This window comes from Beta vulgaris, chromosome 3 (genome assembly GCF_026745355.1).
Source record: "Beta vulgaris subsp. vulgaris cultivar EL10 chromosome 3, EL10.2, whole genome shotgun sequence".
In the NCBI taxonomy this organism is placed as follows: Eukaryota; Viridiplantae; Streptophyta; class Magnoliopsida; order Caryophyllales; family Amaranthaceae; genus Beta; species Beta vulgaris.
This window is the reverse complement of record NC_079204.1, coordinates 6,406,830-6,430,799: the sequence shown is the minus strand read 5'-3', so window position 1 is coordinate 6,430,799 and position 23,970 is coordinate 6,406,830. Positions and strand designations below refer to the sequence as shown.

At 40.1% G+C, this 23,970-nt stretch overlaps 1 protein-coding gene across 1 annotated transcript; it reads right to left on the bottom strand.

The window, feature by feature from the left end:
• Positions 1-402: 402 nt before the first annotated feature.
• LOC104888397 (UPF0496 protein At3g49070) lies at positions 403-16,908 on the bottom strand. Its single transcript, XM_010673356.4, has 2 exons — positions 16,529-16,908; positions 403-1,585 (listed from the first exon to the last, which is right to left on the bottom strand). The coding sequence occupies exons 1-2, from the start codon at positions 16,572-16,574 to the stop codon at positions 513-515; spliced, it is 1,119 nt and encodes a 372-aa protein (XP_010671658.1). The 5' UTR covers positions 16,575-16,908; the 3' UTR covers positions 403-512.
• Between the last annotated feature and the right edge of the window lie 7,062 nt (positions 16,909-23,970).

Below are 23,970 nucleotides of genomic sequence, written 5' to 3'. Positions count from 1 at the left end.
TTTTCTGTTTTGGATGGGTCAATGGGTTTTTATAAAGTCAAACTTTTTTATTTACCAGTTTATTATACCGATCATTTAGCCTTATTAAAGATAACGGTGCTACAAAGTTGACTTGATTAGGAATAACCAAAAGTTAGACTTGAAATTGAAAGATCACGCAGAAATTGACTTATTTAAAACAATTTTTCCCAAATATTAAAGTATCAAATTTTTAATATAATTAGAGATAAATTTATTCTTTAGCAAAAGTGAGAATAATCAGATTATTGTAAGTATATTAAGAATCACGATCATATATAAGGAATCGGAGACGGATAATAAAACCAATCCAAGTCAATAACACAAGCGATATTTCAAGGAAGGACAAGAGATCAAGAGACCACCTAGTATCAAGAGAAGAACTTTGAAAATTAGATGAAAAAAATGATTAAAAGGTATTTACAAATAGCATGTATGTGCCCAAGCAATGGTAAAAAAAAGTTCATCTAATTGATCCGTAAAGTTTTGATTGGTCATCTAGTAATATGATGCAAGTCTAAAATTTCTTTTACAACTAAGTTCCTAGCTCTATTGATGGTCATGAAACATAGATATAGGTGTTCTTCAAGTTCATCTAATTGATCAATAAGTTTCATGTCATTCTTCTTTAGTTGGCGTGCCAATTCTTCACCGGCTTGGGCTTGGAGGTGGTCCTCAGCTCGATCCATCCAAAACTCGACCATGGCTCGAATATGCTCTAGATCATCGTCAAGCCGAGCCACTAGACGACTTATTGTATCCAAATCCCTATTTAATATATAGGTTCCTTTAGCAGCTGCATCAAGCTGAGCTGACGTCTTAGTTAGTTGTTTTGTTGAGATAGGAACATTATACGCAATTATAAATCCTGGCACGGCCATTGCCATGGCTACAAAGTGAGTGAGAACAATTATAGTAATTGAAGTTGTTAAAGCCACAAGAAAGATAGCCGACCCGGCCTTTAAGCTATTACGTACATGCAGCTTGGCTCGAACCTTGTCACGGCGTGACTCGAGTTGTTTGAGTAGCTCGGAGCAGCCAGATTTTACGGCTTGAAATCTAGTTAATAAGGAAGATGGATGTACAAATGGGTTAATAGATTTTGTGATTTTAACTAATCGCATCAAAATTGTCGGTAGATGGTTAGTTGATGATGATGGATTTTGAGGAACTTCGAAATATTTTAAGGTTTTTTTGAGGGCTTTATATCTAATGCGTAATTGGTCAGTATCTTTTAACAATTGACCACACAAGATAGAAGCATTAGCAGTTTGTTCAAAATAATTAGAAAGGAGAGACGTATTTTTAGGTTGGTTTTGGGTGAAGGATAATAATTTGGTCACGGTAGGTTGGTCAGGTTCTAATAGATGTTCAGCAAATAGTCTATAGGAAAGTAGTCGGGTTGCTGAGGTAGACCCCTTGGATTCTCGAGCGACTGAATCTTTATGCGTCAGTGCAAGTACACGAGCCCAAAACTCGTTATATGATTCAGTTCTAAACGCATTTGCATATTCTTCTCTAAAATCCACGTTAGACGAGATTACTTGAAGATCAATTGATTGTGAAACTGCATTGCACCACATGTCGAAAGAAAAGTAAGCATGATTATCTATATAAATATATTAAAAGGTGTACATAAGCAAGAAACTGCGTCACGTGACGCTCTTCTTAGAGAGTTTTAGTTCATGTAATCCATGTACAATAATTTTTTTTAGAAATTGCATAGTATAGAATTTGATCCCAAAACCTCAAATACATATATTAAAGTCTTAACCACTAGACTAAATTATATTTAGTGTTATTATCATAATATATTATATTAATAAATGAATTTTTTTTCTTACCTGGGGCATAACTCGAACCTAATAACTAGTTAGTTCAAGTAAAAGTTGATGCAAAAGGAGGAAAGAAAAAACGAAGAAAAGGAAGTGATAACATTCAACAACCTCGAACACATATCCTATATATTCTTGCGAAAAAAAGTAGTAGGTCTCACAAAAGCTGATAAAATTTCAAGCCATGAAGTTTGTTAAAGACTTTAATTTTGAGATTAATCGCAATAGTACATTAATTATGAGAGAGATGTGATTTTAATCTAATGCGGCCAACAAATAACCATTGTACCTAACTTGTTACTTTCAGCATGTGCCTATGATTTATTGCTAAAATGCCTGAATTAGTAAATAATTGATTTCTTCTCGAAACTAAAAAAAATAAACACCTGAAGTAGAATTGTGATAACTTAGTGATTATTTATTGTTATTTCTCTATACACTGGTCATTTATGTTAGAAATGGGTATGTAGTAGTGAGTAACCGGACAAAGGTTCTTCTAAGCACGTATCTGATATGGTTTCCTATAAGTTACTTACCGGTAATAAGAACAACGAGTATCACGATAATACTTATGAAATACGAAGAAGAAATAATTGAGTCTTAGTTGTTAACAAGAAACAATCTAAGTTTGTAGGTTGATTTTGTTTCGAAAAAAGACAAGAGAATTCCATTCTTAAAGCAAGTAATGATAATGATTTTTCACACACCTAAATACATATTACACACCCCTATTTACAATATAGGAGATACTCAGAAGAAATGTCTGAAACAATGTAATATAGGAGATACTCAGAAGAAATGTATGAAACAATGTGTTGCTTTATGCCAAAAGACACATTGGAAACATGTGAAAATCGTGTCCTATGGCTTGGGGCATGTTCTCTTCGGCATAAAATAATTGAACTGAACTGAACTGTTATATTGAACTGAACTGAACTGAAATGAATAGTAATATGTGAGAGTAAAAGTATTGTCCAAAGCTGTCTGAATTAAATTGAACTAAACTGAAAATAAGCTGGGGAAAACAAGCACGTGTGCTCACACATTAGGTTCTGCCTCCTAAATTCATTCTGCGTAGAAGTTGGTGCTAGCACAACCTTATGCCTAGGTGCGGGTGCGCCAATTTTACCGCTCAAAATTCTTCAAATAAATCCTTTGAATTTATACTCTCTCAATTTCCTTTTAATCTACAAGCTTTTCTTTTTGATTTATTTCTTTTTAATCTACACACTGTTAATTTTTCTATTTTTTAATAATAGGTCCCATCTATTTTCTTCTTTTTTTCTAGTCATGTCATCCACATTATAATACTAGCAATTTATGCACGCGATGCGTGCCTCACTTTTTTGGAACATAATTTATATCTTTTTGGGGCATAAACAAAGAGAAAATTTTAAAATTGGATTTCCTATAATTTATCTAGTATTTTATTTTAATTAAATCATTTCACTTTGTCAATTGATTGTATTTTTCGAGTTCTCTCATGGTACACCCGGGTCTACCATGAGCATGGTACACCCAGTGGTATTTTTGTAATAAATTAAAACTTCGGGTGCTCATTTGACACCTAATTTGCTCATATGGGCATTTTGTTCATTTACTCATTTGCTCATTTTGCTCATTTTGTAATAGAAGTGTTTGTTCATTTTCTTAAATGAGTAGAAATATTTACTCATTTGTTCATTTTGCTTATTCGCTCATTTGGAGAAAATAGTCTTGGGTATACCATGAACATGGTACACCCAGGTGTATTATAAATATTCTGGTATTTTTCTTTTTGATTTACTATTTGATTGTGTATTGATTGATATAATTTTCTTTGTTAATTTTTTTATGCTATATTTGAATTTGATTTTCTTTCATCTTCTTTTGGTAGAATAGTTGATTTACTAAGGGGTAACTAAGTAAATTTATTGGGAGACACCATAGCTTCCCCTTCCCTTATATAATAGAGATTTTAACCCACCCTTTAATTTTTTTTCTCACTTTTTAGTTTCTCTCTCCACCTTTTGAGTTTATCTTTCATATTTTCATACTTCATCGTTGGTTTCTCCCCCAAGTGAAATGAGTATCTCCCCCAAGTGAAATGAGTAAATTAAAAAGAAACGGATGGAGTATTAAACTTATATTCCACGACACTAAGTACAATGAAAATCATCCATATAACCTACGAATTCACATAACTATAAATTCTCCAACAACTTATAAAGTCATTTAATTTCTTGTTCTATAAAATATGTGACTCTAATTATATATTGTACACTTGTATCAGGAAAATTTAAAAGGGTCCAATTATAATTGTGTAATCTAATTGTTCCGGTATGGGACAAATCACAGGGTTCTGAACCGGTATGTCCTTGTATTCAAGCCGGGTTGGATTCCTGCAAAATAGAATAAGTGAACTAGCCTCGGGGGTTGATCCGAGGAACGCCCCTCCGATGCCTAAGTCAGTTATCGGTTTAAAGCCGGTAGCTCTTAAGTATATGTATTGGGATTCGTGTACGTACCTTATGACTCATATCAACGGAGTATATATAGGGACTTGATTAAGCCCATCTCTTGGTTGGGCCCGGAATCACGGGAGAGATTCCTAAGAATATTCCCTTAGGATATATTCTTATCTTTTACTGAAAGTATATCTTTTAGGCCCGTAGGCATTGCAGATGTAAAATGGACTTAGCCCAGGCTCGTAAGCCCAATAGCTATTAGACCGGTATCAACTGAACCGGTATGGAACTTAGTCAGCCCCCATACAACTAGCCCCCAAGCCGGTATGTCTATATAGACACATCGGTTTAATAGGTTGCAAACCGTTATGGGAAATGCTGAGTTACTTTTAGCAAGAGAATGCGAATCGTTGTCAGGGAATTCCAACGGTCACCTCGAGCTGCGCACCTGCATTGAGAGCTCTTCGAAGAGTGATTGCTTCACAGCTGGGTACTACTAAAACACGTGGCATGATCATGTCGGGAAGACGAAGCGTCACTTAATCTCGACCGCGACTTTTTCTATAAATACCTCTTGCGAGACTTCCGCTTCTCACTTCTTGCAATCTCTCTCTTGTGATCGCGCTCATATCGGACTTTCTCTCTCAAAAATCCTTTCGCTTCCTTGACGGCATTTGTTTGATCTCTCATTCCGGCCTCACGCTACCAGTTGATTCCGGCATATTTTCTCTTCGCGTCTTTATTTCCAGGTATTTTATCGAAACTTTTTCCGATCTTTCATACCGTCTTATTTATAATGTCATCCAACTCTGAAAATTCTGATTCCCAAGACATATCTAAGTCTCCCTCTATTCTGAGTGAGAGTGATGCCGAGTCTGATAACACCTCCATTAGGTCCGTAGAGGTTACCACATCTCCCCGGGCTACTCCTACTTCTGAACATAGGGTGATAGCCAAAATGGTTGTAGTACTTCCGGCAGACAAGATGTGGAGCCGGCCATTCATGCCTCCCCCTTAAAGATGGTACTGGGACAAGCCGGGGCTTTAGGCAGTATGGAACCATGAGAGGTCTAGCTGAACATTCCCCGAATTATTCCTCCGGCTCGTCTCCTGTCAGGCGCTCTACCTTTGAGGTGGGTGAGACATCCCATAGACCGGTCCTAGGGAGATCCCGGCCTCTCCTGTCCACTCCGATGCTGTGGAGAGGTGGAGAAATATGTAGCCGGGACGGATGAGGATCTACACCTTAGAAGCCGAGTCGGATTCTGACCAGAGGACCCTCCCGAGATAATCCCTGAGGATTCTGATGAGGAATGCCCTAGCGAACTGTACATGCTCCCAGTGATGAGGGCTGTGCTGGTAGTGTCCAATTAGATATCGGCTGGGCGAAGACCTGTCGGCAAAGCAAATTTCTGATTAAGGGTCCCCAATATTCGCTTTTCCGGATGATTACAAATTAGTCCTTCCGGCTGAAGGGAGCCGTGTAACAGATTGCCCTTCCGGTCACGTGGCTATTTATGCCCACATGCTTGATTTTGGACTGCGATTTCCCTTGGATCCCTTCTTCGTCAAGGTCTTCAAAGCCTGGAACATATGTTTGGCTCAGTTGACCCCTTTAGGATGGCGGAATTTAATGGCCTACGCCTGGGTTGTCCGTTATAAGGGTTTTCCGGAAACCTTGAACCTCTTCCGAAAGCTCCACTGGATTAAGGAAGATGGCTCCGCCAAGGGTAAAGGGGCCGGGAAGAAGAGGAAGTCCCGTGACGACGAGCTTGAGGGTCGTGGCGGATGGATGTCGATATACACGAAAGCAGGTAAGCTAACGGTTTACCCCAAACCTAGCTCCCTCAAGCTCTGGAGAGGCCGATTCTTCTGGGTGCGTGTTCCTGACGACTTTCCTTTAAGACGTCAATGGACTAAGCCCCGTTCTCGCATGGAACATATCAGGGATAGGGGTTTAACCCGCCGGGAACGTGTGGCCTTTGACTACTTTGCGTCGGACTCTATCCCGGCTTGAGAGGCAAGAAGAGGGTACCGTCCCCAAGTATGGCTTCCCCATACATATATTTTTACTAACCCGGCTTTGTCGGCCTTAGGTTCTGCCGGGCTGACCCATACGGTGTGTTTTGTTTTTGCTTTTTATTGCTATATTTCTGCTTTAATTTCTGTTTTCTGACCGTTATCTCGTCTTCTTTGTAGGCAAGGATTTCCTGATCCGTGAAGCCCTTCACGTCGACAGATCCACCGGCCTTAAGCAATATGCCTCCTAAACCTGCAAGCAAGTACGTCCCCATACAAATGCCGGCTGGTGGCGGTCGTGGAGGCCGCGGCGGTCGAGGATCCGGCCGGAAGTCCGGTGCCGAGGACGACGTCAGGGATACTATCCCCCTGCAGCGTCGTCAGGCGGAGGTCTTAGCCCGGAAAAGGAAACCGGAACAGACCTCTGTGGCCGAGCCGGCGGCCAAAAGGGTGCCTCAAAGACCGGCAAGGATAAGGAGGCTCCTGCTCCTAACGCTCCTCCTCTTCTTTCCGGTCGTGTGGCCGAGGTGGGCACCTCCTCTTTGAGGCCCAAGATATATAAAGCTTACTCTACCGGACATGGTTCCCGGTCTTGAGCCCTTCGCCAAGCCCAGAAAGCAAGGCTATCTGGAGCGAGATCGGATGGAGATGCCGGATCTCTTGAAGAGGCGCTGGGCTCGTTCTCCGGTGAAGAACGGCGAGAAGTTCGATCCAAAGATGACCGTTTTGGACGACGAATCGCTGCTCTTGGACCGTCCTCTTGAGGGCGGGAACCTGGGGTATCGTATTTTGAAAGCTACACAGCTTAAATACGATATTCCGGTGGACGAGGTTTATACGCTTGCCGCCTCGCATGCGCATAACTTGGCCCTGGTAAGACTAACAAACTTTATCCTTTCTCTTCAAGTTTCCTATCGATCTATTTGTTGTCTTGACCTCTTTGTTTCTTTGCGCCTTTTGCAGTCTGCCCAGTCCGGTAAGGAGCTCTGCGACTTCTATCGGTACTTTCAGACTTCTTACTTCAACGAAGTTAAGGTGAGTAAGGAGCTGAAAGGTAGGATGGCCGTTAAGGAGCAAGAGCTGCTTGCGGCAATTACCGAGAAAGAATGACGCGCTGGCCGCGGAGAGCAAGGCCGATGCCGCCCTTACTAAGGCGGTGGAAGATCACTCCTTGTTCTGTTTAACAAGGATGAGGAGATTAGGCTTCTCCGGGAGCAAATTGCTGAGGCCAGAGAGCTGGAGCGCGCCACCGTTAAGGAGTACCAGAAGGGTATGGACTTCGTGAGCCGTTTACTCAACCGGTATAACGGTGGCTGGTCTGCGGCGATGAGATGCGTTCGTCACACCTTCCCGGAGCTTGACTGGTCCAAGATCGAGGAGGCGCATACCAACCTCGTCCATGGCTACCAGTTGAGGGTGAGGACCTGGATCCCGGTGTGACTGAAGCTGATATTGCCAATGCCGACCCAGGATTGAAGTTTGAGGAGGAGCAGGAGGCCGCCAACGATGTCGCTGACACTCCCAACCCTGATGCCGATCCTACTGTGGAGGAGACGGTGGTTGTCGTTGACGGCTCTGAGGGGGAAGAGCAGACCAAGTAGACTCTCAGCCTTCCGCCCTGCCCTTCTTGTATTGGGTAACTTTGTGGGTGGTGTGCTTTATGCGACCATACCGTATTTTTCCTTGGGCAGCCAAACTATCTCTACCGTTCTGTAAATCCGTTCGCCTGTGATCGGCCTTTTGCTTTTGTTTTGGCGGTCATACCGCATGTGGTTGACTGCTTAGCTTTAGGGCTGTAATTTTTCATTGATTAATGAAGTATAGCTTTTTGATGGACTTTCATGTCGTCTTTTATTCTACACTATGTTTATTGTGGTTATTGACCGATTTCCATCTTATTGGCGGTTTTAATGCTTAGGGTCATTGACTGATTACCCAACAGTGCTTAACTTGTTTTATACCGGCAGATTCACGAAGGTCATTAACCGGTTTCACACTATTGATTAATTCAGCAGATCCACTAAGGTCATTGACTGATTAATCAATACTGTTTAATTTATTTTATACCGGCAGATCCACGAAGGTCATTGACCGGTTTCACACTATTGATTAATTCAGCAGATCCACGAAGGTCATTGACTGATTAATCAATACTGTTCAATTTATTTTATACCGGCAGATCCACGAAGGTCATTGACCGGTTTCACACTATTGATTAATTCAGCAGATCCACGAAGGTCATTGACTGATTAATCAATACTGTTTAATTTATTTTATACCGGCCGATCCACGAAGGTCATTGACCGGTTTCACACTATTGATTAATTCAGCAGATCCACGAAGGTCATTGACTGATTAATCAATACTGTTTAATTTATTTTATACCGGCAGATCCACGAAGGTCATTGACCGGTTTCACACTATTGATTAATTCAGCAGATCCACGAAGGTCATTGACTGATTAATCAATACTGTTTAATTTATTTTATACCGGCAGATCCACGAAGGTCATTGACCGGTTTCACACTATTGATTAATTCAGCAGATCCACAAGGTCATTGACTGATTAATCAATAATGTTTAATAGGATGGGGCAGCATTGACTGGTGTGTTGAAGATGCTCATTTTATTAAAATAAAACGGCTCTTCCCGGTTGTGCCGGAATTATTGCCTACATACTAGCTGATAAATCTGTTCGGCTTCTAGAGCCTGATTATTCACTCCTACTGGCAACATTGCCCATTTTCTAACTAAACATAGTATTTCTTAAGGACACTGGCGTTCCAACTATTTTTCAACAGCTTGCCTGCCATGTCTTCGAGCCGATATGACCCTGGTACTATCTCTTCTTTGACCAAGTAAGGTCCTTCCCAATTGGCCGTAAGCTTTCCGTCCACGTGGGCTTTTCCTGTTGCTGCCGTCCTTCGGAGGACGAGGTCTCCTTTGGAGATCGGACGGCTTCTTACTCTTTTATTGTAGGCTTTACTTATCCGGTCTTTGTATGCTGCCGACTTCAGCTCTGCAGCCAATCTGATCTCTTGTAAGAGGTCTAAGTCCTCCTTATGTATCTGCTCGTTCAAAACGGGTTCATAGTTCAGAATCCGCCAGTTGGGTAGCCCTACTTCCACCGGGAGTACCGCCTCTGCCCCGAAAGCTAGTCTGAACGGTTCTCTCCGGTGGCCTCCTTTTCGGTGGTCCTGTTGGACCACAGTACTGCGCGGTACCATGTCGGCCCATGCCCCCTTCAGTTCATCCAACCTTTTCTTCAGAGCATTGAGGATTTGCTTGTTAGCGGCTTCCGCTTGACCGTTGCTTTGTGGGTGGCAGACTGAAGAGTAAGCAAACTTGATGCTGTAAGGACGCAAGAAGTCGCGTATCGGGCCGCAATCGAATTGGACGCCATGATCCATTACTATTCCCATTGGGATGCCAAACCTAGTGATGATGTTCTGCCAGATGAACTTCTTTACCTGATTAGCCGTTATTTTTGCCGTTGGCTCTGCCTCTATCCATTTCGTGAAGTAGTCAATACCCACTATCAGAAATTTTCTTCCCCCTGATGCCGGCGTAAAGGGCCCTATAATGTCCATCCCCCACTGTGCGAAAGGGATTGGATTTAAAATCGGCTGGAGATCATTTGCTGGCTGGTTGATCACTGGCGCGAACCTTTGACACTTGTCGCACTTTTTACGTAGGTTTGGGCGTCCGTCAGCATTGTAGGCCAGTAAAATCCTGCTCGTAGCGCTTTTAGTGCTAACGTTTTTCCACCGATATGGTTCCCGCATATCCCTTCATGAATTTCCTCAATTATTTTCGTCGCTTCGTAGGCCGTGACGCACCTTAGTAAAGGTAGGGAGAACCCTTCTTGTACAACTGTCCTTGAAAGATGCAATACCAGACAGAATCCCTTCTCATCTTTTGTGCCGCCATCTTATCTTCCGGGAGTTCTCCTGTTAGCTTATATGCCAGTATACCCTCATACCATTCTGGTTCGGCAGCGATTGTGTTAACGGATGCCGGGATGACTTCGATACTTCTTTCTACCAACGTCTCCACCCTGACACTCCTTTTCTTGTCGCTTAGACTGGAGCTTGCCAGTTTTGATAAGGCGTCCGCCGCCATGTTCTCCGCTCTTGGGACCAATTGCACCTCGAAGCTTTGCAGTCCCTTTACCATGTTCTTTACCAGTTGTAGGTATTTCTGCATTACCGGTTCCCGGGCCTCATATGTTCCCTCAATTTGGCTTGAGATTAACTGTGAGTCCGTTATCATGATCACGTTTCTTGCTCCAGCCGCAATGCTCAGACTTAGTCCGGCCAGGGCTGCTTCGTATTCAGCTTCATTGTTGGAGGCCTTAAACCCGAAGCGGATGGCATGTTCGAAGATTTCCCCTTCCGGAGATGTCATGACCACTCCGGCTCCGGCTCCACTCTGGGCTGCTGATCCATCCACCTCAACTTTCCACCTGCCGGCGGATTCTGCGGGTTCAGAGTAAGTTGTCTCTACTATGAAGTCTGCCAAAGCTTGGGCTTTGATCGCGGTACGCGGCCGGTATTCTATGTCGAACTCCGACAGCTCAATTGCCCACTTCAATAATCTCCCTGTGGTGTCTAGCTTGTGGAGGGCTTTTTCAAAGGCTGATTTGTGAGGACTTGGACAGTGTGGGAGTCAAAGTATGGCCTCAGCTTTCGAGCTGCAATTAAGACGGCATAGGCCATTTTTTCCAGCAGTTCATACCTCTGTTCTGCCCCGGCAAGTACATGACTGACGAAGTATATGGGGCTTTGCTGTCCTTCCCGGTTCACCAGTAATACCGCCGCGACCGTCTTCTCGGTTACCGACACATATAGCTGTAGCTTTTCCCCCAATTCTGGCCGGGTTATGGTGGGCAGCGTTGGAAGTGCTCCTTTACTTTTTCGAAGGCTTGCTTCTGCTCTTCTCCCCATTCAAACTTCTTATTTCCCCGAGAATCTTGAAAAACGGCAAGGCCTTCTCTGCTGATTTGGAAACGAACCTCGTTAGGGCCGCCATCCTCCCTGTCAGCTTTTGAATATCCCGGATGCTTTTGGCTCCGGGAGGTCACTGATGGCTTTAATTTTATCCGGATTGGCATCTATCCCCCTTTCGCTTACCATGAAGCCGAGGAACTTGCCGGATCGTACTCCAAACACGCATTTTTTGGGTTTAACTTCATTTGGTGTTGCCGGAGTGTTTCGAATGTTTCTTTTAGGTCAACTATGTGATCCTCTTCAGTTAAGCTCTTTACTATACTGTCATCCACATACACTTCTACATTTCTGCCTTTTTGGTGTTCGAAGATCTTGTCTACCAGCTTTTGATAGGTAGCACCGGCATTTTTGAGCCCGAACGGCATTGCTTTGTATGCGTAAACCCCCGCATCTGTAATGAAGGCCGCTTTATTTCTGTCGGACTCGAGCAAACTTATCTGGTGATACCCTGAAAAAGCATCCATGAAACTCAACAAGGCATGGCCGCTAGTTGAGTCTACTAGCTGGTCAATTCTCGGCAGGGGGTAGCAGTCCTTTGGGCAAGCTTTGTTGAGGTCCGTGAAAGTCTACACACATGCGCCATGTCCCGTTGGATTTTTTCACCATTACCACATTTGCCAACCACTCTGGGTAGTCGCAAGGTTCGATAAAGTCTGCTGCCAGCAACTTATCTACTTCCACCTTAATAGCCGCGTTCTTTTCTGCTGAGAAGTTTCGCTTCTTTTGTTTTACCGGCCTCACCTCCTCGTTCACATTCAGGCGATGCACCATGAAATCCGGGTCAATGCCCGGCATTTCGTCTGCCGAGAAAGCGAAAATGTCGGCATGCCCCCTCAACAGGGAAATTAAGTTGACTTTCACTTCTTCACCCAAGTCAGATCCGATTTTCACTGTTCTGTCAGGTCTGTCTTCTCCAAACTTATTTCTTCTGTTTCACCCGCAGGGCTAGGCCTTGGTTGATCTGCCGGCCTTCCCTCGAAATTTTCCATGGACAGGTCCTTCCTAGCCTTATTTTCTAATCTTCTCCGTTTTCTTTCCGACGGCGGCGTGTCGGCTGGCCTTTTATGATCAGAGTGTTTTAGTGCGGTAAGGTAGCATGCCCTTGCCGACTCTTGGTTGCCTCTGATTTTCTCCGGGTTACCGTCGTTAGAGGTGTAGATCATGGTAAGATGATATGTTGAGACCACAGCCTGCGCGTCATGAATTAGCGGCCTCCCAATGATGGCATTATATGCCGCCGGGACGTCTACAACCAGAAATTCCACCATGAGATCTTTTGACCGGGACCCTTCTCCTATCTTGACCGCTAACTTTACCGTCCCTTCTGGGATGACAGATGCTCCTGTGAAGCCGATAACTGGGTAAGAGACTGGTTTCAGACATGTTTCGTCAAATCCCATCTTTTCAAATGTCTCTTTGTAGAGGATATTGGCGGAGCTTCCTCCGTCCACTAGAACCGGTGAACCATCGCATTGGAAATTTGCAGAGATACTACCAAAGGGTCGTCATGGGGTAGACGATTCCTTTGGCGTCCTCTGAGGTAAATGCTACAGACGGCATAGATGGGGGTGTTGGCCACGTTCTGGCATTGTTATAGTTCACCTGGTGACGGACCTCCTTGAGGCTGGCTTTCGCCCCGTGGATACTACCGCCTCTAGTTGGTCCTCCGCTGATGGTATGGATCTCAGTGATCCTGTCCTTTACCGGCCTTCTACCGCCGTTGTCGTCCTCTCTTGGAGGAGTTTTACGGTCGTTCCTTGACAGGTACTGGGTAAAGTACCCTCGCCTAACGAGGTCTTCAATCCCGTCCTTAAGGTCCTTACAATCATCTGTTTTGTGGCCGTAATCATCATGAAACTCACACCACTTGGACTTATCCCTGCCTTTATAGTACATTTTTTCGTCGCTGCCACTTATTGTCCTGGCTATGAAGTTCAAAAATTCGGGCTCGAGATATCGTTAGTGGAGTATAATTGGTGTATTTGTCTGGCCTCCCTTCGAACCCCTTTTTCAGGAGTTGCTTTCCTCTTTTCTGCCAGTTGACTCGGATTTTTTGTCCTCCGGTATTTGTCATCCCGGCGGTCCTTATCTTTGTCTTTTTCCTTATCTTTTTCTATGGCCACTGGCCTCTTTGCATTAGCTGCTTTGTCAAATTCTTCCCCCCGGATGAAGTCATTAGCCTTCCCAGGACTTCTGTGAGGATGTCATCTTTTTTCTGCCGAGATAACTGCGAAAGGGGTACCTTCTTTCAACCCCGTCATTAAGGCCAATACGGCTACCTCCTGCTGTGCGTAGGAATAGTGACGGCTTCGGCATTGAAACGCCCGACATAGTCTCTCAAGCTCTTTCTCTCCCTGTTTAATAGACATTAACTCACCGGTTGTTCGTTCACGACGCTTATTGCTAACAAAATGTGTCACGAACATGGATGTCAGCTGTCGGAAGTCAAACACAGTTGCCGGTGGATGCTTTTGAACCAGGTCTGACCTAATCCGGTTAAGGTGGATGGGAACACCTTACACCATACTGAATCTGTATCAGTGTATAACATCATATGGCCCTCATAAGCCGATAGGTGGTCCTCTGGGTCCGTCTTACCGTCATACTTGCATGTCGGCATTTTCAGTTTTTCCATGGGCTCTTGCAGGATTGCCGTGGAAAAGGGGGAATTCCGTAATGACACTTGCGCTCTACGCCGATACTCACTCCGGCTTCTCGGCTGGGAGGATCGCTGCTGAACTTCGGTATCCTGCGCCTCTTCCTCTTCTTCCTCCTCATTCCCCACCTGCTCTGTGGGGGTCTTCGAATATGCCACCTGATCCTGGTCATGTCGGTCTCGCTCACCTTGGCGACCCGTCCATGGTGTACGAAGTTTTCTCACCGGACTGTGGGCTCTGCTCAAGGGTCGCTTTGGCCGGGGACCGGTCGGTGGAGTTCCGTTAGCCATTGCCTGGAATACCTCTGCCGCGCTTCTCAGCTGTTCTGGGGTGAACATATGCTGCAGGGTATGGAAGATGTCTTCCTGGGGGTCTCAGGGGTTTTTGGTCGTACCAGCAGGGGGCCGACTCGTCTTAGCGGCCGGTAAGGGAGTCGTGTACCCCGGGGGTGCTTTGTCCACGGGGACATTGTTTTCGTCCGTCTCCGGCATCCCTAATGGTTGCTTAGGATCCATGAGGGTTGTTTGGATGCAGGGGATGGCTTAGACTACAAGGTATTGTTCGCCCCTCCTTCTAGCGCCAATTGTTCCGGTATATCCCTTCATGAATTTCCTCTTTTCTGCCAGTTGACTCGGATTTTTTGTCCCTCCGGTATTTGTCATCCCGGCGGTCCTTATCTTTGTCTTTTTCCTTATCTTTTTCTATGGCCACTGGCCTCTTTGCATTAGCTGCTTTGTCAAATTCTTCCCCCCGGATGAAGTCATTAGCCTTCCCCAGGACTTCTGTGAGGGATGTCATCTTTTTTCTGCCGAGATAACTGCGAAAGGGGGTACCTTCTTTCAACCCCGTCATTAAGGCCAATACGGCTACCTCCTGCTGTAGCGTAGGAATAGTGACGGCTTCGGCATTGAAACGCCCGACATAGTCTCTCAAGCTTTCTGTCTCTCCCTGTTTAATAGACATTAACTCACCGGTTGTTCGTTCACGACGCTTATTGCTAACAAAATGTGTCACGAACATGGATGTCAGCTGTCGGAAGTCAAACACAGTTGCCGGTGGGATGCTTTTGAACCAGGTCTGACCTAATCCGGTTAAGGTGGATGGGAACACCTTACACCATACTGAATCTGTATCAGTGTATAACATCATATGGCCCTCATAAGCCGATAGGTGGTCCTCTGGGTCCGTCTTACCGTCATACTTGCATGTCGGCATTTTCAGTTTTTCCATGGGCTCTTGCAGGATTGCCGTGGAAAAGGGGGAATTCCGTAATGACATTGCGCTCTACGCCGATACTCACTCCGGCTTCTCGGCTGGGAGGATCGCTGCTGAACTTCGGTATCCTGCGCCTCTTCCTCTTCTTCCTCCTCATTCCCCACCTGCTCTGTGGGGGTCTTCGAATATGCCACCTGATCCTGGTCATGTCGGTCTCGCTCACCTTGGCGACCCGTCCATGGTGTACGAAGTTTTCTCACCGGACTGTGGGCTCTGCTCAAGGGTCGCTTTGGCCGGGGACCGGTCGGTGGAGTTCCGTTAGCCATTGCCTGGAATACCTCTGCCGCGCTTCTCAGCTGTTCTGGGGTGAACATATGCTGCAGGGTATGGAAGATGTCTTCCTGGGGGGTCTCAGGGGTTTGTTTGGTCGTACCAGCAGGGGGCCGACTCGTCTTAGCGGCCGGTAAGGGAGTCGTGTACCCCGGGGGTGCTTTGTCCACGGGGACATTGTTTTCGTCCGTCTCCGGCATCCCTAATGGTTGCTTAGGATCCATGAGGGTTGTTTGGATGCAGGGGATGGCTTAGACTACAAGGTATTGTTCGCCCCTCCTTCTAGCGCCAATTGTTCCGGTATGGGACAAATCACAGGGTTCTGAACCGGTATGTCCTTGTATTCAAGCCGGGTTGGATTCCTGCAAAATAGAATAAGTGAACTAGCCTCGGGGGTTGATCCGAGGAACGCCCCTCCGATGCCTAAGTCAGTATCAGGTTTAAAGCCGGTAGCTCTTAAGTATATTGTATTGGGATTCGTGTACGTACCTTATGACTCATATCAACGGAGTATATATAGGGACTTGATTAAGCCCATCTCTTGGTTGGGCCCGGGAATCACGGGAGAGATTCCTAAGAATATTCCCTTAGGATATATTCTTATCTTTTACTGAAAGTATATCTTTTAGGCCCGTAGGCATTGCAGATGTAAAATGGACCTTAGCCCAGGCTCGTAAGCCCAATAGCTATTAGACCGGTATCAACTGAACCGGTATGGAACTTAGTCAGCCCCCATACACTAATGTAATCAGGTTTTACTTCGTTTAAGCTTGACAAATCTAGGGGTTGATTAACTTTTGTCTCAAACATCGTCAACTAGATCATACTACCCTATCTATGCCTCTAGATCCTAATAGAGATCACTAAATTAATGGCTATTGACCTTCAAATTACTCTAAGGTTTTTGCTGGCATAAGCCATTTAACAAACATCATAATCCTTTAACAAATACAAAGAGATTAAGAAAAGAGATGAAAATACAGGGTAAGAAAATTTACCGCAGCATGAGAAGACCTTCTTTGTTTGCAATATAATCTTCCTCATATTAGCCTGTTAGGCTGTTATTTAATAGACAAATTCACTGCAATGGAAAGGGAAAAATGATGAAACAAAGAAAATACTCTAGACGATGATAAAATTAACCAAGAAAAGAGGAAATGTGAAAATAGGGAAAAGGCAGCATTAAGAAAAGTGAAAGATATGGAAGAGGCTGCTTTATATATGATGTGCATTGTAGCTAGGCTTAAAGGGCATTGCTTCGAAGGGAATGTCGAGAAAATCAAGCATAAATTAGCAACCTCAAGTTTTGAACTTATGGTATAAGCTAGTTAAAGACACGGCTACATGCTTAAAACTTAGAAGCAATAAAGAAAGACCAAGATTGTGTTGTAGACCTTTTTTTATATCTATCTCATAGTGTACGTTGATATGTATAGACGACAGAGCTAATCAGATTTAGATTATGATGATGAACTATCAAATACGTGGTGGGTATTGCATACTTGTTATACAAGTTAATCATATGGCTAGTATTCGTAGAGTAGAAAAAGATCATAAAGGAAACTAATAATTCTATTATATCCATCACAAATTATTTGAATAAAAAATAGGAACTGGTTGGTTTAAGGCTTCGTTTGGTAGGGCATAAAACGTTATTCTGAAAAACTGTTTTCTTCTATTTTTAGTTTTACATTGTTTAGTTGGCAAAGGAGCGTAAAATCATTTTCTCTTGGAGTAAAATTACACTACCAATGATGAAAACCAAAAACCATTTTTCCTTCAAAATGAAGGAAAAACAGATTTCCTTATTTCTCTTACACACTACTCTCACTACCTCTTTATTTTCCCTTTCATTTTCATTATTTTGTTTACATGGAACCAAACAAAGGGAAACTAATTTTGGAATTGTGTTTTCGATTGTAAATTATTTTTCATTAAAACCATTTTACACTGAAAATGTTTTACGCCCTACCAAACGGAGCCTAAGTGGTGAGTTTTTCCATCTTCCACGGTTCTCGAGCCTAGGATTGTCCTGCCTCTGCATTGCGGAAGGTCTACTTCTTTTCTCAAAGTAATGTGTGTTCTTAAGTCCTAATGTGTAATCACATCCCTAGTCCAATCTTCATACCAGGGCCGACTTTTACCATGTTCAACATGTTCCATATAATAGGGCCCCTTAATTGTGAGAGTCCTAAAATAGAGAAAGTCCAAGTAGTAAAAAGAAAATATGTATCTACTTATTTGGGCTATTGTTTTTTCATAATCTATCTATATATATATAAAACAAGGTTCATTTTGCTTACGTGTCAAGCCAGCATTATTCAATGTTCACTTCGCCTACGTGTCATGCTACGACTACATCTGCCACGTGTCATTGCCAAATTCGACACTCTATTATATACAAAAATTCTGATGTCACATGGTGTGATAATTTCCTTCCAAAAAAAACTACCTTGAAATCAAACAATGATATTACTGTGGGAAGTTTTAAACAACTACCTAAATTATAGCTACCGGTCAAATATAATTAAATATTTTTTTATTCAAAATTCACCCACCAAGAATTGTTTTTATAGTTGCGGAATAATAAAGGTAAAAAATGTTACTCTATTATATAAGATGTTTATGTAATCACACCCTAATATAAACTGATTGTCATGAAAATTAGAATGTGCATTTATCCTAATTTCAATTTCAATTTCAATTTCAATTCTAAATTCCTAAATGACAGTTATACTACTAATATATTAAATTAATTTTCACTAACTGTTAAAATTTAGAATCTTGATTTTTTCAATAGGTTTCTCACTCACTAACTGTAATAAATTAGAATATTTTCTATAGATTGGCATAGTCACTATTTCATTTCAACCTCATGTTATTGTTTCAAATAATTTGAATTTTGATTCTTCCACTCACTGTTATCAATTTTAGGAATTATATGACTCATTTTAGTATTATAATTATAAGATATAACTAATTGCTAAAAACTACATGCAAACATAAAATCATGGAAATTTCATCATAATTAGTCAAAAATCATTTTTTTAAAAAATAAACTTACCAAATAATTCCAACCTATATTGACCCATTTAGAAAATTTCTTCGAACTCCACTCAATCCAACTCCTTCACATATTTGTGATTTTGCATGCGGTCTTTAAATCTTCTTCACTTTGTAGATGGAATGATGTACACCTTGGTTGCATTAAGGGATTATAGTAACCATGCTTCAAATGCAAAGAACATAAAGATAATCAAAGGCTTAATTTCTTTACAAAACCCACATGCGTGAGTTTTATAATTGTTGTTGTTGCAAAAGTCGATGACTTGAGAAGATAACAATTCAAGATGTTGGAGTATAATTTTGATTGATAATTTGTGGCTTTAAAGTATAAAAATGTAGCTACTTATAAATGAGAGATTGTAATTTGATTTGCTTGAAGGCTCTAGATTTTAGAAGATGAGTAGGCGTATTTTTTGGACTTAATTTTTGGAGGGTTTTGATGGAAAATCAAAAGGAAGAAGAATGGCTGTTGGTAATGGATAATTGTTCATAAAAAAGTTTAATATATGGTACATCAATATAAGGAATAGGAAGAAAGAATGCATCTCATTTAAGTTCCCTGAATAATCTGAATACAAACAATTGTATAAGTTTGCTATAAAGTGTAACAACTTATAAAGTATTGTATATAAAGCTTGATATAAAGAGTTGAAAATAAAGTCTGATATCTTATTGTATAAGTTGATATTAAGGTTATATAAGAAAAATACAATTTTTAAACATATTACTATGGTTTTTATTTTTTGATGTATACAAAACTAATTATCAAGTTAAAAAATTGGGTTTTCTCTTTTGATGCATAATGCACGTACTTGATATATGATGTATGCTTTTAGATATAGTTGAAGAATATTTTTGTGGATTGTGCTACATAACAATAAGAAAAAAAATTATATCGTTAACTCATAAGAGCCCTTTATTGGATATATCTAACAGTACGACCAATCATAATTTCAGTACTAAAAATCATACAAGAGTTATTGACTTGGTGCTCGAAATCTAGATCCTAATTTCATAAGGAGCGTCTTAAGGAAAGATATATAAATGAAATATATTGTCTATTTGATAAATAAACTCACATGTTTTTTTTAAAAAAATGATGGAAAACGTAATCACTCTTTACTTTGATTAAATAATATTTAATACATTGGCTTAATTATAATATTTCGGTAAATATTTATGAACTTTACAACATATTTTTGGCGAAACTATCATAAAATCTTATATTTATCATTCCCATGTAATTTGCAGGGGTCAAAAACCTATACTAAAAATTTTCGAACAAATTTATTAGTAGCATATATTATTTCCACTCACACATGAGAACCATGGTATTAGGGGGCTATTCTTTTTTTGTGTGTAAAGAAATTGATATAGACATTTAAAATTGACTATAAGGAACAATGGCATAAAATTACGTGAGTTTAAAGTATCTACAAAACAAGTTTTACCGCTAAAAAGTTAGTTAAAGTTAAATAAATGACTCTAAGCGTGTCCATTTTTTATAAGGCCCGTTCTAATAAAACAAGAACAATCATACTACTAATTATAGATAATTCACAAGTCATAATCTTACAGCACAAGGTCGTAAGCCAGTTTTAAACTATTCTCATTACAAGATTCTAAATTTTTTATCACAAAGCCATAATAAATATTTCAACCTAAAATTACGAGATACACCTCATTCACGAGTATGTTGGAATGTAAATATAGAAGTTTGAAATTGTTCTACAATACAATTCTAAAAATCGAAAAGAATATGGAAAAAAACAGATCATATGGTGATTAAGAAATAAAAGGCAAATCAAGAAAAAAATACCATATTTGTATAATTTTCTTGAGTGATTGTCTCTTTAAATTAATTTTTTCACTTAGAAATTTAGAGATAACCCCATTCACTTTGATGAAAATCATGCTATATAAACTTTGAGATTGTTTTTTAATACAATTTGGATAATCATATCATTAAAAAAAAATTTGTAATAAGATAGTTTAATAAGAGAGAGGTGTTGAGCGAAACTGCAGAAAGCAAGGAGTGAAAGTTGTTGCATGATTGAGTGACAGTAGTGCCGCGCATTGTGCTTTTATATGAGCCTCTGTATAAAACGATATGCAGAATAAAAGCTTCTTCTTTTAACTTTTTTTGTTTAAGTTTTTTTTGCTAAGCAAGTAATAAAATTAATTAGAGCAAATAGTTACAACCTAAAACCAACTAAGAGAAAGCAAACCTTTGCTAAGCAACAAAAAAAAAGTTGGTTGGTCACATGTGTTATCATGACATTAGCTACATCAATCACTGAACATACGAGTCGTAAGTCGGTTTTAAAATTTATTTTTAATACACGATATGATTATGAAAACTTGAAATCAACCAGCTACTATTCAAATCATGATTTTAGGAGAAACATCCTAAAATCTTAAATTTATAAGCAAGTATTCCCCCGCATTTTAACGTGTTTTTTGTTTCATTTACGTAATTATAAATGTATATATCACGATTACGATATTTTTAAAGTTCAAAATGTTGTAACAAAGGATTTTTATATATATTAAGTATAATTTTACTTTTTATATTCTTTTAATCTTAAATACATGGACATGGATTCTAATAATCATGGATTCAATATATTTCGAATAAAAACAACTACTTAATATACAAAATAATGTTGTCGTACATTATACACGGCTCCAAATCATTTCTACATAAAACCTCCCGTGCATTTTTGCACGGGTGGAAAGCTAGTATGATTATATGAATTGAAGAATCATAAATGGATGAGATACTACATTATTGAATTTTTCAAATATGAGTTCGCACAGGGCCTCTATATAGTTCGAGACGGGCCTGCTTCATACCTACGGGTTGGTTTGATGCGTTTGTGGACGCTTCGTTTGTGACAGCTGAAAGCCATTCGGGTATAGCAGATATCCTAGTATTGCACTTCTTGTCTTAGGTTATGGGATTCGGGAGAAAGGTCATTGTGGGAAATGCTTTATCGGCAGAGCTTAGGAGTATTAGGGAAGCTCTTGGGGGTGGCTAGAAGAGAATTCATCCAAAAATATTGTTATATTTTGCTGAATTGTACTACTGCTATTGGTATGCTTAATCACCCTACCGGTTATCAATTGGTACTTGAATATATTGTCTCTATGTTGGGAGCTCAGCCAGGAGTTTGAAGAGCTGCAGTGCACTTTTATCCCAAGGAATCAAAACCAAGTGGCAGGAAAGATGGCGATGGAGTGTAGGTTTAGTTTTCTAGAAAGTAATGTAACTAGGATTGTCTTTAATCCCTCCAGTTATTGTACGAGTGACTTGAACTTGTTATGTATTGCGGATTTTTAAGTTTAATTTTCATTTAATGGTTGTTATTGGAAAACAAAATTCCTATCGTACCCGGATTTAAGGGAGGAGGGGCCGAGGGGGGAGGGAGTGTTGGTTTGTAATGGGCCTCTAGGTGGGGGGCACTGTGCTACGGCAATCCACATGACACTACAAAAGTTAGAGCATTACAGAAACAAATTTTGGCAACAAATGAATGATAAATAGCAACATATATAGATTATTTTTCCGTTGCCTATTATAAAGTGATAATTTCTTCTCTAATTTTCAAACAGATTGTTGGAACCCAAGGGAACACTCAAGAAGGAGGAGGGGGTTGAATTGAGTGATGAAATCTAATCGTTTTTCGCAAAAATCCTTTTGTAGCTCAGTGCCTGGCACTGAGTTGAACACTCGTAAATTGCTTATTTGAGTTTTTGCGAATGATAAGCTTAAAAGATATTAGATTTGACTCAAGATATACGTCCACAAGAAACAAAAACTCTTTTATTTCTTTGAATCCTAAAATATCAAACTCTTGATACAATACGATTCCCCTCACTACTAACCCTAGTAATGACTCCCAACACTTAACTCTAAGTGTTGACACTATCTATAATGTAAAAGTTACAAAAAGAACGATCCTCAATGATGTCCTTCTTAGTCAAGCAAATAGAGGACAATTACAATTATGAAATAGTAACTTAAACCTAACTGCTCAGTGCTATGCTCAGTGCCAAGGAAATAGTTTTCAGCTTTTAGTAGACTCGATTTTTCTCTATGAAAACGTGAGATTTAAAAGTGAATTCTGATTCCCTTTTATAAGACTTGTTTAGGACGAAAATCACTTATAAATATCTTTATCTTTTAATCCTTGATGTAAGGGATAAAACTTTATCTTTTTCTATCTTTATCTTTCAAACAAACAAAGATAAGTTTTCCATATAGATTTTCTTTTTCAACTCACTAATATTTTCTAAACCAAAATCTGATTTTGTAAACACGTTTTTTAAAATAAAATCTTTTTCTAAATCTTGCGAATTTTATCAAAACATGATTTTATTTCAAAATCTTTTAAAACTCGTTTTATATGAAAACACGTTTTTATAAAATCTTTTCCAAAACTTGTTTTTATCAAAATATTTTCAAAACACGTTTTTATAAAATCTTTTCCAAAACTTGTTTTTATCAAAATCTTTTCAAAACACATTTTTATCAAAATCTTTTATAAAACTTGTTTTTATTAAAATCTTTTATAAACGCAATTTTTAGAAAAATCTTTTTCGTAAAAACTCGTTTTCCTAAATCCTTTTGATTTCTGATTTTGAAAACTTATTTCCTTTTTATATAGAAATATAATTTTAATACAATTATTTACTTTCTTAACTCAAAGAAGATAATAATTATATTAACTTTATATTTCTATATTTAGCACATTGCATATTACTAAGCATATTACATTTTAATCTAAAGTTACTATTCTAAGAAATTATAAACTCAAACTTCATTCTTGATTCTTCTTTTCTTCAAAGTCTTCGTTTATCAATTTCTTTCTTCATGCATCTGTTGCAACTGTTACATACTTTCATGCTATAACATATTATATTAATTTTCATCATCAAAACATAACATGTGCATAAAACATAACATGTACATGCACAACACAGATAAAAGCAACATATTTTTGATTTGTTGCTACTGAAAACCAGTTATTTTACTACTTTTGCTAGATGGCATCATAATTTCAATTTGTTGCCATTTAACAACAAATATTTAATTTCTTTGTAGGTTGGTTGTCAAGAGTCCATGTATAGGTAATAAAACAAATTAAAATTTAGAACAGTTACAACTTTCAAATAAGTTTATTACAATTTTTCAATCAGTTTTAGTTACTGCATTACGAGCAATCATACCCACAAGAAAAATGGAGGAAATATCATGTAGCTTGGTCAGTGCCTCAGCGGTCATAAATCATACTCGTCAACTTGCATTCCACCACACCACACTAGCCTCTCGCTGAGTTTAGTGGAATCCTAATTTAACCTTTTCTTCTTC

Bases quoted from the DNA above. Each gene is read 5' to 3' on its own strand.
- LOC104888397 (XM_010673356.4), bottom strand. From the start codon at position 16,574: ATGAGGAAGATTATATTGCAAACAAAGAAGGTCTTCTCATGCTGCG. The intron at 1,586-16,528 runs GTAAATTTTCTT...GGTGCAATGCAG, and splicing joins GAAGGTCTTCTCATGCTGCG to TTTCACAATCAATTGATCTT.